The sequence below is a fragment of the Cryptotermes secundus genome, unplaced genomic scaffold (assembly GCF_002891405.2).
Source record: "Cryptotermes secundus unplaced genomic scaffold, Csec_1.0 scaffold599, whole genome shotgun sequence".
Classification (NCBI taxonomy): Eukaryota; Metazoa; Arthropoda; class Insecta; order Blattodea; family Kalotermitidae; genus Cryptotermes; species Cryptotermes secundus.
In genome coordinates this window covers 1,004,790-1,018,747 of record NW_019730109.1, presented here as the reverse complement: position 1 = coordinate 1,018,747, position 13,958 = coordinate 1,004,790, and the positions used below count along the sequence as shown (strand labels likewise).

The 13,958-nt window shown below is 38.8% G+C and overlaps 1 protein-coding gene across 3 annotated transcripts in view; it reads right to left on the bottom strand.

Moving 5' to 3' along the window:
- Nucleotides 1-13,958, bottom strand: part of LOC111866181 (CDK5 regulatory subunit-associated protein 2) — a 44,103-nt gene that overhangs the window by 15,096 nt on the left and 15,049 nt on the right. For all 3 annotated transcript variants that reach the window (XM_023854877.2, XM_023854875.2, XM_023854876.2), the window contains exons 4-7: nucleotides 13,333-13,575; nucleotides 12,786-12,988; nucleotides 7,987-8,287; nucleotides 1,703-1,855 (exon numbers count right to left, since the gene is read on the bottom strand). In XM_023854877.2, coding sequence (XP_023710645.1) covers nucleotides 1,703-1,855; nucleotides 7,987-8,287; nucleotides 12,786-12,988; nucleotides 13,333-13,575 — 900 coding nt within the window. The remainder of the gene's footprint in view (nucleotides 1-1,702; nucleotides 1,856-7,986; nucleotides 8,288-12,785; nucleotides 12,989-13,332; nucleotides 13,576-13,958) is intronic.

Here is a 13,958-nt window from a genome sequence, read left to right as displayed (position 1 = left end):
AAGTAGCACACAAAGCAACAGAATGCAGCCAGGAAAAGCCACAGAAGATGTCATATGAAACAGTTGTGTTGGTAAACGGTGAAGTGTCAGTGTAAACTGTGTGAGCTTTCACATAAATCCTATAAAAATACTTGCAAGCACACTGAAAGATTTCTGGAGCCCAGGTCAGAAGTATTCAGTGGTTTACTAAACAGTTTTCTCTTTCTTTTCATGCATCAGTATCCTAGTAAGATACAAGTCTCTGCCAACTGACAGCTATCACCATGTACGCATATACATGATGTATTTTCAAATGAGCTCCAGGACTCATTCTGGCAATGAATACCATCTGAGAGCAGTATGCTATAGCTGTGTTTCACAACTGGTGGTATGCATCCGGTATTTTAAATAGCACAACATTTTGGAAACTGGACCTGTTTCTGTCCTCAGGTGAGGGGGTGGGAGACATCTACTCTGTCAAGTCAATTAGAAAGAATATCAGACAATGGACAAAGTCCAAAAACCCAATAATCCCAAGTGTTGTACACTATTGTCAGTATGTGTTAAAATCTACCAGTTCTGAGTATGTCAAAAGAAAAAATATAGGGTAAAATTTAAAAATGTTCTACTGAAAGACCTTAAACTTATGTTCTACTGACTTTGACATCTCCTTAACCTACAATGGTATAAACAAAATGCATAAGGTATCATGTATCCCTCTTGAAAATTAACATCTTTTTAATTCAATGCTAAATAAAAGGGTCATTTCAAATCCTCAAGATGCACGCATGCATGCATGCATGTGAGCACAAAATTTAGCTAGAACATCCCCAAACACATGGTTCAAAAGAGGCCAGAAAAACAGGAGAAGATGCTGTGAAGTTAAACTACCTCAATCTCAGCATTAAGCCTCTTCTGATGACAACAAATTTCTTATCATCTGTTTCCCTGACTTAAGTCCACTGTGTAACATTCAGAAGCATTTTGATGGTTTAATGTTATGGTATATACATAACATTTCAATAAAAAATAATTATTTAATTACATCAACTTTAACACTAAAAATATCCATATGTACTGTAACACAAATTTACAACTTAGGTCTATAGAAACAAGTCTTTGGCTAACATGCTTTTATTACACAATACATTTGCTAGAGATGCAATATCTAAATGTATGTATTGCATTCAATTTAAAACAGCATGTAGGTGTCCATATAGAACAAGCAGTGATTCATTTTTGTGTTTACTATAGACACCAAAATTCATGACACATTATGATTTCATATAAAATGAATAAAATGATCAGTTTTCTCATTCAACTAATGGGAGGCAGCGAATGAATGTGAAAAATTATGAGAATTGTGAGGGCATTTATTTTCCTTGAAGTAAACAGTGTCATATTTTCTTCATATGCACTGCAATTGATCAAAAATTAATACTGAGAACTTTACACAGTAAAGACGCAGTCTTCCTGGTGCCTATTACACGCAACCTTTTTTCGTTACTTTAAAGGCTCTTCTCTAATAAAAAACTTACAAATTATCCTCTCCCCTAGTCACATTTGAGTACTAGTACACTTAAAAAGAAAAACCATGATGGGAATGACCACCTACTCTTCATCACTTAAAGACTACATACATTTTCATTCATTTGTGTTTCAATTTCTTTGTGTCTGCATTTACTCCATCCTTCAAGTAAACATATGTAACTAAGAAACAAACCTGCTGCTTTAGAGAGAGGAGAATTTTTTGGCGTAGTGATGGTGTTTTACTCATTTCCTGAAGTAGTCGAAGTACAGCAGTGATTGAGGTACGAGCCTCTGACTTAGTGAGGTAATTCTCATCTACCCCCACATCCAGGATTAGGAGCAGTACCTGTAAAAATTGTTCATTTATAATTTCTTGTTTCATCTTAGGGCTTACTGTTTCTATAAAGATTTTGGGAAGTCATAATTATGGATTGTTAAAAGGTAGGTATGTTGTGAATTATGAAAATATAAATTAGCAACATGTTCAAGTTTCATTCTAACAATCTGATGTAGGATTTGAGGACCTCACAGAAGTTGTCACGAAGGATTCCATATTCTGGGATATAACACTGTGTGATCTGTTGAAAGTCAACAAATGTTTCAAAAGAACATGTAACCCCCATCTTCAGGGCCAAAGATTAAGCCAAGCAAGAAACCAGTAAATTATTGCACAATTACATACTGTATAGCGTACATATTGTTACAGGAGCCAAATGAGCGGCAAAGGGTTGCCTGGCCTGCAAGTGCTTTTGAAACACTGAAAACCCCCTTCTTCTAGACTATTCAGCAATGTGGAGGGCTGTGTCACTTGTGAAGGCACTCAAACGTTCTGCAAGTCGTAATATGTTGAAAACAACAGTGGCAACCCCCAAGACAAATGGTCTTAGTCTGGTCTATTTGAATGTAGAAGGCAAGATAAGGAAGGGCAGCAGTGTGTACAATGTGTAGATATGAAATAGTGCATGCTGTGCACCATGACTAGTTCAGTGCAGACAGAAGATGCCTGAAAAGACAATGCAGTGATGTTACAGTGTAATGATGAGTGGACAAAGAGCTGACATCACATTCATAAGTGGTTACAATCAGTGAGACAGTAAATGCTGCAAATAACGATCAACATTACAATACTGTCACGTGTAGGGGGTGTGCATGACTACAGACAGGTTTTGGATTGGATGATTGGATTTACTGACACCTTATACACACCATTCAAAACTACAGACAATATGGCGCTATTGCTGATCTACACCCTTTACAAATCACTAGGAGACACTAAGTCTTCTCAATCTTCACTAGTCATATCTCACTGTAACTGCAAAAACATATGAAGTCTTTTTGCACAGCCTAATTCCTTTCTTGCCATTCTGCCAACTGCAGAAACTCCCTCAATTCTCTGCTGCAACTGCCAACTCCAGAATTACAACACTATTCTAATTCTAGCTGTGTGAGATAATCATTATATAGCCTGGCACAGTCCCCACAGAAAACATCGCTTCCTCTGTTGTTGCATGTTGATTTACTGCACCACTGCATGGTAACACATGTGGCACAAACCATATAAAACATTCCTCTCTTACTATTGCATGAGTTTGCTTCCAAGGGATGTGTTCACAAAGTTGTTGCCTAGCAATGAACTATTCCAGCTTTCAGGTGTCACGTCACAATATGAAGAAAGCAAAAGGGCATTTTATATACATAAAAGCTGTTTTGGTTCTGGTTAATCCATGTTCCATAGTAATATATATGCCAGCTGCGGCACCCTGTCTGATCTGATGATTGTTGCTGCTGCAATGTCACTGATTTATAAGAAGCTGACCATCATCGTAGAGCTTCTTGTAAAATTTATTGTCATTTAAACCTACAGTTTCTTGCACGCCCACAACCAGTTCCCCCCTTGTGGATAATTCTCCACTAACATACCTTTGCAAATTATATGCTACAACACAGTCTTATTAAAATCATCCAACTCTATCACTGACTTCTTGAGATGGCAAATGAAATCCCACTGTTCCAGTTGTATTAAGTGCACATTTCTGGGACCAAGTCACCCCCATCTACCTTCCAGTGGTGGTCACTGACATCAGTAGGCTGGCCTTCCTAAGTATGGTGGTGCTGTAAGGTAAAGTGTGAGCCACCATGTGGCACTGAGGGGGCAGCATAGTGAACGGCACCCCTGGGATACAAGACAACATCCACTTGTAAACTAACCTCCCCCACATAATGCAGGGTTGTGTAGTGGTAAAAGATTTTCCCCTGCAGCTGCCAAAATCACACAGGGGCTTTAATGAGGGATCCACTGAGGGTGAGGTTTCCTCTTAATGTGAGTGATCAACATGCCCATTGAGAAATAGGCTGACTATGAGAAGCAGCCAAGAAATGGAAGTCTGTTCTGAAGCAAACTGAGGGCTTGGCTGGAGCCCAGCTGCAGCTCCAGGCAGGACAGTGGTAGGGGCTTTGCTAGAAAATGAAAGACACTGGCTGCAGTTATACCATCATCAGTATTCCAAAAGAATAATTCTCCCCCTGAATTAGAGGACTCAGTTGTGTGATCTCATGTTGCTACAAGGTCTCACTGCATAGGAAAGCTCAGTTACTGAGTCTTCTGCTGCTATGGATTCAAATTTCTCAGGGTCTCTGGTGAGGGGTACACCATGGGAAAGGCTGAAAAAGGTCTCTGGATGGGAGCAGATAATCTGACCATTAGGCAGAATATTTGATAAGCCTAGTAGAAGGAAGGTGTCTGGTGGTTTCCACTCTTGGAGGGCCAAGATCTCAGCTGGTGCTCAGTTGTAGGTCCAGCTGGGACCAGTGCTGGGGGCTGTCATCCATGAATAACAAAGCAACAAGCCAGGTGGAGAAATGTTGTTCTCAAGGGCCAAGCTGATGTTTGGATGTAGGTATAGCTGGAACCAGCTGTAGTGCTCTGCTATCCCTACAAGAAAATTACAGGATTAAGAGCTCACATCAGTGGCAAGGTTTGGCACCTGTGTTAACTCATCATTAACATTATGGTTGGTCAATTTGAATTTAGGGATGCTTTAAAGACCACCCTGACTTCCACTAACTGCACTGGAGGACATGCCACGGAAAATGGTCATAATCTCTTGGGGCTCTGGTGAGGAGTTCATTAAGGACGAGACTGAACGAGGGCCTCTTCATAGGAGTTGGAAATCTTAACTCTGAGAAGAACTGGAGACTCTAGCAGAGGAAGAAGGCTGTGGGGCAGTTCTCCTTTCTGGGGACTGAAGCCTTGGATGGTGCCTCACTATGTGTCTAACTGGGATCAAGTGCTACCTACAGTGCAGACAAAGGGCAGCTGGAGGGTACTCACCATCAGTACTCTAGGGGGTGGGGGGCGCTCGCTTGTTTGCTCTATTTCTCTCTCTGGCTCTGAAAGGTTCACAGCCTGGGTCTTCTGCTGTCATGGAGAGGCTGCGAAAACGTCTCAGGGGCTTTGGTGAGGGTCCACTGAGGGCGAAACTGTAAGGGGTCTATTGACTGAGCCAAATAACAAGTGCAGGTCCAGAAACGACCAGCCAGGGGTGGGGGGACCTGCTATCTTTGTTGGTAAATTACAGTGGATGCCCACAGACACCTTGCCATCAGCTATCCAAGAGAAAAAGATTCTCTTCCTGCACCCAGCATCAGAGGGCTGTTGGGTCCTCTGTTGCTGAAAATAAACAGTTATCTATCACGGACTTTGGTGAGACTCACAAGGGTAAGACTGAAAAGAGGTTCCTTAATAGGGATGAGTAAGCTGACCAGCAGAAGCTGGCCAAAAATAAAGAAGGCTCTTCTCAAGAAAACTAAGGGTTCAGCTTAAGCTTGGTTGTGCGTACAGTTGGAACCAGTGCTGACAGCTCTGCTGTCAGCAGTCTAAGAAAATGAGACATTATATCAGTACTGACTTGTTTAGGCACATATTAAATATCTCTGACCCTGCATGGGTAGAGCCAAGAACATTAAGAAAGCTTCAAACTGGAAAGTACTGACTCTTACTAGGGTTAAAGCTCTTTAAAGATTCTGAGAAACACTGGGGTTGACAACAGTGGTATGACTACTTGGAGTGAACTGAAGTTGTCCACCCACCCCACTGCAACCATCCACAACATTTCTGGGGTCATGAATTTAATTCTAGAGGTGGTAGGGCCGTGATTTGGAATGGGGTATAGGTGATTAATTTGCAGGGTTCATGTGGTAGGAGAGCATTTAATGATTACGGAAGCCTAGGTATTTATAATACCAATTATAGACATCAAGATTTCTGAAAGATATTGTAGCATGTAGACCCATTTCTAAGTAATGACTCTGTAAATCAGTGGTTCTCAACATTTGACAGACCACGGTCCGTTAAATTTTTTTCTATAAGACGATGGCCCGGTGTAATTGATGCAAGGGCCTGGTACTGGGCCACGGACGGAAGTGGCGAAACACTGCGGTAAATAGTTAGTTATTTAGAGAGGGTGGGTTTCCCCATGCACTGCGACCAGTTTGATCTATTGTGCTTCCCTCTATGATATTCTACCAGTCTCTTTACCCTACCGATGAATGGTGTGTACCATCAGTCCTGCCGAGCAAGCGAGTTCGGCCACTTGCTTAGCGGTGTCTATAATGCTTCCCCCATCTATTGGAGGCCTTAGAGGCTATTGTTGGGCGGGAAACGTCCTGGAATTTGGCTCAGTGATCCCCTTTGGGGATATGAGGTTCTTTTACGTGCCGTAAAGTTACGACATGGGACACACAGCTTAAAGTCCCTTCCGGAGGACTTGTTCCCTGAATTTTTCCGCCCTTAAAATTTCGACGACCTCTGCCAGGTATTTGAACCTGCGTACCACGAGTCATGAGGTGGGAATGTTACCTCTAGACTACGGAGGCCGCTCACTGCGGTAAATAACGCCTATTGCTAGGCAACAGATTCCTAACATGCACCAATGAACTGGGAAGTGGCGTTCTCTACACAGTCCATGTGACAGCCACGTGACACAATAGAAGAGCTGTTTTCTGTGCAGTCCATGCTGACAAAGCTATTACCAGGCAACAACTGGTGAAGATAGAGTACACTGAGAAGATTTAATGCATCATGTAGTGAATTGCAAAGTGGGTGAATTAACAGTAACACTATAGTTACTTGTAGTTACATTCTGTAAGAGTTCAATAAATCCATTACCAATCCAAACCCCATCTACAGTCACTCATACACGTGATGCCTTGTATCAGAAGTGGGATTTGATTGAAGAATGCACTGTGTAGTTATGCTGTCAGACTATGAAGATGGAATAAATACTGGCATGCCTCCTGGCCAAAACAAAGTCATGAAAGAAAGAATGGATGCCAATCTATTAAGGACAGAAGCCAAAATAGGGGCTGAAATAAAGAATTTGAAAGATGGACTCAAATCAAGAAAAGGTAGAAGCCTTTTGCTGAGAAATGAAAGGAAATGTGGACGACAGACAAGAGGAGATGAAGCCCAGGTGAATTCCCTCACATCCTGGATCAATGGCAACCAAGAAGAGATAAGAGACAGAATAAGTGCCACCCAATATACGAGGGTAAGTCAATAAATAAGTTACAAATGGATACAGAACTTAAACAAATAAGAGTACTGATTTGAAAAAATGCTTTTATTTCTCAACATAATCTCCCTGTACATTGAGGCACTTGACCCATCGTTTCACAAGCCCCTGAAAACCAGTAGCATTAAATTCCTTTGGGCTGCTGTCGGAACCAGGCGGTGACTTCCCTTTCTATAGCTTCATCGTCGGGAAAATGTTCAGCCGAAAGATGATGTTTAAGAGAACCAAACAAATGGAAGTCGCTTGGAGCAAGGTCGGGGCTATATGGAGGATGCTCGAGGACTTCCCACTTGAACTTTTGCAGCATCTCATTTGTCTTGTTAGCAGTATGGGGATGAGCGTTATCATGCAAGAGTGATGCGCCTTTGGTGAGGAGTCCTGGTCGCTTCCGTTAAATGGCCTTACGAAGTTTCCTGAGGATGTTACTGTAGGAGTTGGCATTTACAGTCATCGACCTTTAAGGATGAGAAAATGGAAGCCACGTCCTTGGAAGCTGTTACCAGGTCATAATAAGTGAAAATACAATAGTCTAAGAAGACATAGTGCATGCTGTAGTGATTTGTAGAGTGCATGAATTAGCAACAGCAATATAGTTATCTGTGGTTACATTCTGTAAAAGTTTAATAAATCCAATTACCATTCCAAACGCTGTGTATAATTACTCATACTTGTGATACTACATTAGTTCAGTTCCATCTGCAAATTTGTGAAATGTGCCGATTTCATTAGCAATTTACACTAAATCAACAAATGTTGTACTTATTAATATTCTACTTCTTTCAAATCATGGTGTGATTTTATTTTGTTTAAGTATACTTATCACTATTTTTTCTCGCAGATTTTGCTCACCTCACCTGCACTCTTCCTCATTTAACATCCACTGTCTTCACTATTCTGAACTCACCAACAGACTCTGATCCAACTGTGCCAGGACATTCTGTTGTACTTGAACTGTACCAACATCTCCATCACTCTGCCTTACATCCACAGCTATGGAGCAGATTAGAGAGAGTGACTGTGTACAGGCTAATTCTGTGCGGATCCACTGCATGGCTACAGTTACAAAGCGTGGGTATAGCTTACTTAAACCAGTGACCTGAAGGGTTATGAGGGAATGCAGGAATTCAAAGAGCATCCCCACACACTCAGGTTCTGCAGCATCACCAGCCAGCAGAAGCAACAACTGCTCTGTATCACTAGAAAAACTGCAAGAGGAAAAAACAGTAGCTTACATCCACTAGCTGTAGTACACTGGATTTAACATACTCTCTATGATAATGTTACAGTATAAGGAAGTGAGGTGTGATATCTTTGGGAAACTACAAGCTGGTTTAAACAGTAATGCTTCTACCTTGTTTTAGGGACATGTCTAGTCTGAATCTCAGCTGGGACACTGGCTACCCTGGCTGATGTCTTTCATGGGCTTCCTCAATCCCTCTAGGCAAATGCCAGGATAGTACCTTGAATTAGGCCATAACTCCTTTCTTGCACATCCCTTCCAAATCACTGCTATCATTTAAATCACATGACATAACACAGTCTGACAGCATCACTGAACAGACTAAAATAAATAAATAAAAATATTCTGGACAGTCATCAGGAGCAGGGACTTTTCTCTTTGCCTGTAATTAAGACAATTAAATTTATGGTGCATAAGAAAATGCTCAACATGATAACAAAATACTTGTCGTAGGACATGCCCATTATACTGGGCTACTACTGTACCAGCTTTCTGAATCTCCTTCTTTAAATGTTTCCTTTATTCATTACATACCTTATATACCCATCTAAAATAACAAAGGTTACTCCAGTGCAACATGTATGTGTGTCAGCCATTCTGTACGTAACTTTTGTCAGAAAATAAAACTTAAAATTTAAAATGTAAACAATGTTAAAAAAGATAATTACAAATAGAGAAATTTATTATTTTGCTTGTATTTCATTAAAAACAAATGCTTCAAATAAAAATTATAAATCTTAATAAGGTGTAAGTTTAATGTCATATAAAAAATTTAACTGAGTTGTATTTGAGAATTAAACTGTTAAAGTATTATTGAGCTTCATGTAATGTAGAGGTTGCATCCGAGAAACGAATTTACACGAAGCGGAACTCACACTTCATCAATTCATTTCTAAAATATATCAAATGATATATCTAAAATAAAACTGTCTACAGTATCAATTAGAGCAGGTCATCATCAGATAGTGGCATGACTGTCATATAATTGTTGGTAAGTTACAAGATTCTATATTCCACATACTACGTACAATGTGAGACCATATCAGAGGTCTCACTGAACAGTTAGAACTATACTGAATATGTACATCATTTGTTCCACTCAATACACCTATACAATCCTTCTTACTTGTTAGTTGCTCGTTGCACTTTTTATACGGAGTCTTGATAAATGACTCAGCATTTGCCCCAGATTTTATATTTCTAGAGTACCTGGAAATATCTAAAATATTGGATTGATTCTTCTGTACAGTATGACTGTCTCCTACAACTACTACTTCAATTCTGTTTAGGACATGTTCATATGATTTTTATCACTGACTACTAACATGTACCATGTCCTTTCTTATCTGTATTATTTGGGGATTCAACTAATTCTTCTTAACATCTCAAACCTATTGCATATTATAAGACATGAAGTTTCATCATTTCTTCCCAACTTTTCCTCCTTACTTAGGTGTTTTTACATATCATGTCTTTCCAATGTGCACCTTCTATCTTTTCCACACTAGTTTTGTGGTTAGATTCACCAAGCCATGCTGGATTTCACTTTTGGTTCAATCACCTGTGTCACTTGTATTTTTTTTTATTCATCTTCCATAAATACTGTCGAGAATACATTCTCATGCAGATGTGGAGATCGTCCTAGTTACAGACACAACTAAGAATTACAGTTGTCATCCAATAGCATAAACATTTGTAATAAAATACTGATAAACATATACAATATAATAAATAAGTTAATTTTAATAGTAAAAGTAATGGCAAACCTTATACAATTTGTACAGTTTTATACAAGTCTATTAATTAAAAATTCAATAGTTAAAACATAATGTCATTAACGAGTTTTGTATAACATACATTAATTATATAATAAATTGAAATAAAGACTAGTATACAGTAATATAAAGATTGTGTATATCTAAAATAAGCATCTAAAAACCAGAACACAGACTGACAATCTTGTCTTCTTTTAATTGTAAAGCAAGACAGCTACTCGCATCTTAAAAAGATTTATAACCAAAATATTCCTGTAAAGAATAAAAATTGTATCTCAAAACTCTTAGTGTCACTCGATATGTCCTTCATATATTGTGGTAGATTATTATAGACCTTTGTTCCTAAACTGTAGACTCCCTTTTGGTATTTACTCAAATTTACAAGAGGCTGATGGAGATTATTTTGCTGTCAGGTATTTAGTCTATGAATATCTGAATTTACTGTGAATTTGTTTCTGTTTTTTATCACAAAGAGCATAAGAGATAGTATGTACTGAGATGCCAGAGGTAAGATTTCTAATTCTCTAAATAAGTTCCTGCACGAATCCCTCCTTCTGTGTCCCAACATAATTCTAATTATATTCTTCCACATTCTAAAAATTTTTATACTTTGGGGTGAGTTACCTCAAAAGGGTAAACCATAATTTATAATAGAATTAAAATAAGAGTGATAAACCATTTTTAAGGTATTTATGGACGTGTATGGTTTAAGCGATCTTATTATGTAGCAGATGCACTTAGTTGTGAACTAATATACTCAATGTGGTATTTCCAGCTCATTGTGTCACCAATGAATATTCCAAGAAAATTAATATTGGATATAGATGTAATTTGTTTTTTATCATACACAATTTTTATTTCAGATTTAGGATTATTATTTCTAGCTGTAAATTGAATGTAGTGGGTTTTGTTAAAATTTATAGAAAGTTGGTTTACTTTGAACCATTCATTTATACTATGAAAAGCATTGTTTATATTTACACAGAGATCATCACAGTCTGAACTTTTAACTAACAAACTAGTATCGTCGCATATAGGAGCAATAAGAAGAGTCCACTCATGTACTATTTGTGTGTTCTCCATAGACGCACAAGTTGGAAGCATGCTCTTGAGACTATGGGAGAGAACCACAGGCATAGTAAAGATACAGAAGATAAATAAGAATCATGGAAAAAAAATTGAATGGAGATAATAACCTTAGAAGAGAAAGAAACCTGTCATGAACGACACTGACAGACACGGCTCTCATAAAGCAAGAATGAGAGAATATGGGTGAGTACAATATAAAATTATGGAGCCCTCAAGCTACTATGGTCATAACCCTAGAAGGTAACAGGCATTCAGCACGAAAGTAAGCCCCATAAGGAAAACAAAAGAGATGATTACAGAATGGTATAATTGAAACAAAAAGGCAAAAATGAAGGAAAGGAATATCCAAGAGCTTCTATTGTATTTCCTCAACAGGATAAGGACCAACACACCTCTGCAGCAGTATGAATTAAGCTTCATGTAAAGTAGAAGATGTGACAGAAAAAACAATAGAATGAACCTTGTCTGGCAAAGCAAAATATGTTCAGTAGTTTTGTGGGCTGTAACATGTGGACAAGATGGATGCACTTCTTTAAATAACACACTTATTGTATCAAACAAAGCATTCGTGAGGCTCAAGACTCAATTGCAATAAAGAAATTACACTCTTACTGACTAAATGAAAGAGAACAACTTTCATTTACAATAAAGTCTAACAAGAATAATGTACAAGACCATCCACTACTCAGATTTCAAGGTCAAGATATACTAACAATTATGACATTAAATGTTCTTATAAATGCACTAGTTAAACCATATAAACACATCAAATACAAATACTCATACATTAAGCAACGATGCAATTCTTATCAAAGTCTTAAAAGCGAAAATTTATTAAAAAATTCTAGAAAATATGAATCTGATGCCATTCACCCAGGGTAACAAGTTACATGTAGCTGCTGTGCTGCAAAATGACTGACTGCAAACTGAAAGCCAGAGTTACAGCAGGGGGTGCTCGCATTTTTCTCTTTATCATCTGCAACAGCCCTGGGGTCTATTCAGTCTTCAAACTTGAATCAAAATTCATAACAAAGGAATGAGAGAATGAACTGATGAACTTTGTGTTTCTATGTATGTAAGGCATATAAAAAGTCATGAGCATATTTTTGTTATATTAAAGCAGGGGTATATGTACAAAAACAGACAGCATCTTGAGTTACTGGAGACGTTCTATCACTGTTCCACAAAATCCCCTGAATGATCCCAGCACTTCTGCCAGTGCCGCATGAGCTTGAATATACCACGGCAAGAGGAGTCTGTTTCAGTATTTTGCAACCGTGTATGAAAGGTCTGCTGGGCTATCTCATCATTTTCAAAGTGCTCACCAAGTTTTCACTGTAGGGAAGGTGGGGGAGCACATCCCAGCCAGGCAGATTGGTGAGTAAGTTTCGGTGTGCGTGTGCTAGACCTTATGTCAGATTCTGGAACACATACAGCTATTGGCTGTATAACCCCTAGTTTTGGCACATCAATAAAACACATACAAAGTGATGCTGCTTATTATTTTCAGTATGGCCCTTGTTATCTTAACATGACAGTCCACTAATATTTCAGAAACAGACATGCAGACTATATGAAAAATGTAGCAACTTGCTTTACCTATGGTAAGTTAGCAGAACATCTCTGGAATGAGGATTCATTTGTACATCTTTGAAGAAATCCACCATATGTCTCAGCAGGAATATGTCATGAGACTTGAATGCATCACCTACAGTCGAAAATGTGACATTCACAAAGTTGAGGATGTCTGTGTCAGGAATCTCTCCAGAAATGTGTTCCAGAATGATGAGAAGCTTGCACACCTGGTAGTGAATTCCAATTACAATAAACCACTGTGTACTAATAATGAGCCTGATAATTGGGCATAGTGAAAAGCCAAAGAGCTGCCTTATGAGTCTGATTCAACTTTTTCCAAATGGTTTGTGCAACACTGAAAATTATAAACATTTAAATATATCCTATGGAGAATAAAGGAAGGAACAAAACAAACACTATCAGGGATGAAGTTCACAAAATATTTTATTTTGGAACTAACTATAATGTTAAACTGTCACTATTACAAGATAAAAATGTGAAATGAATATAAAAATGCCTTCTCATGCATGAGCTTTAAAAACACTTCGCAAATAACATCCAAAAACAGTACCTGAACACGTGTGTTAATATTGTCATTCTGCAGTTTTAGAATGGTGCGTAGAAACTGCTTGCTGTCCACAGAACGCATCAGAGTGTACACAGCTGGCAAGTTCTTGTAGCACAGGTTCACCAAAACACCAAGCGACAAACTAATTATGTCCTTCTCCTCACTAACAATCCAAGATGTCAATATAGAGATGAGATACGGTAAGTGTGCTTCCTGCCATGAGATCTTCACTCCATATGTCAACTCCTAATACAATACACAAACACAAAAATGCAGTGCCTTCATGTATGCACTTAACCACAGACAAAATTATAAATAATATGCTACATCCACATTCATGAGCTGGGATAGCACAGTTGGAATAGTGACTAGCTACCGGTCGGACAACCGAGGGATAGGAGTTTCAGTCCTGGTGGGGTCAAGAATTTTCACTTCTCCATGTTGTCCAGACTGGCTCTGGGGTCCACCCAACCTCCTATCCAGTGGTTACGGGGGGCTCTTTCCTGAGGGAAAAGAGGCCAGGGCGTGAAGATGACCACTCACCTGCAGCTAGGGCCAAGGTCAAGAAAATGTGGAGCTACACATCCACTCCCCTATATGTCTTCATGGTGTAGTGCTTACTTAGTTAG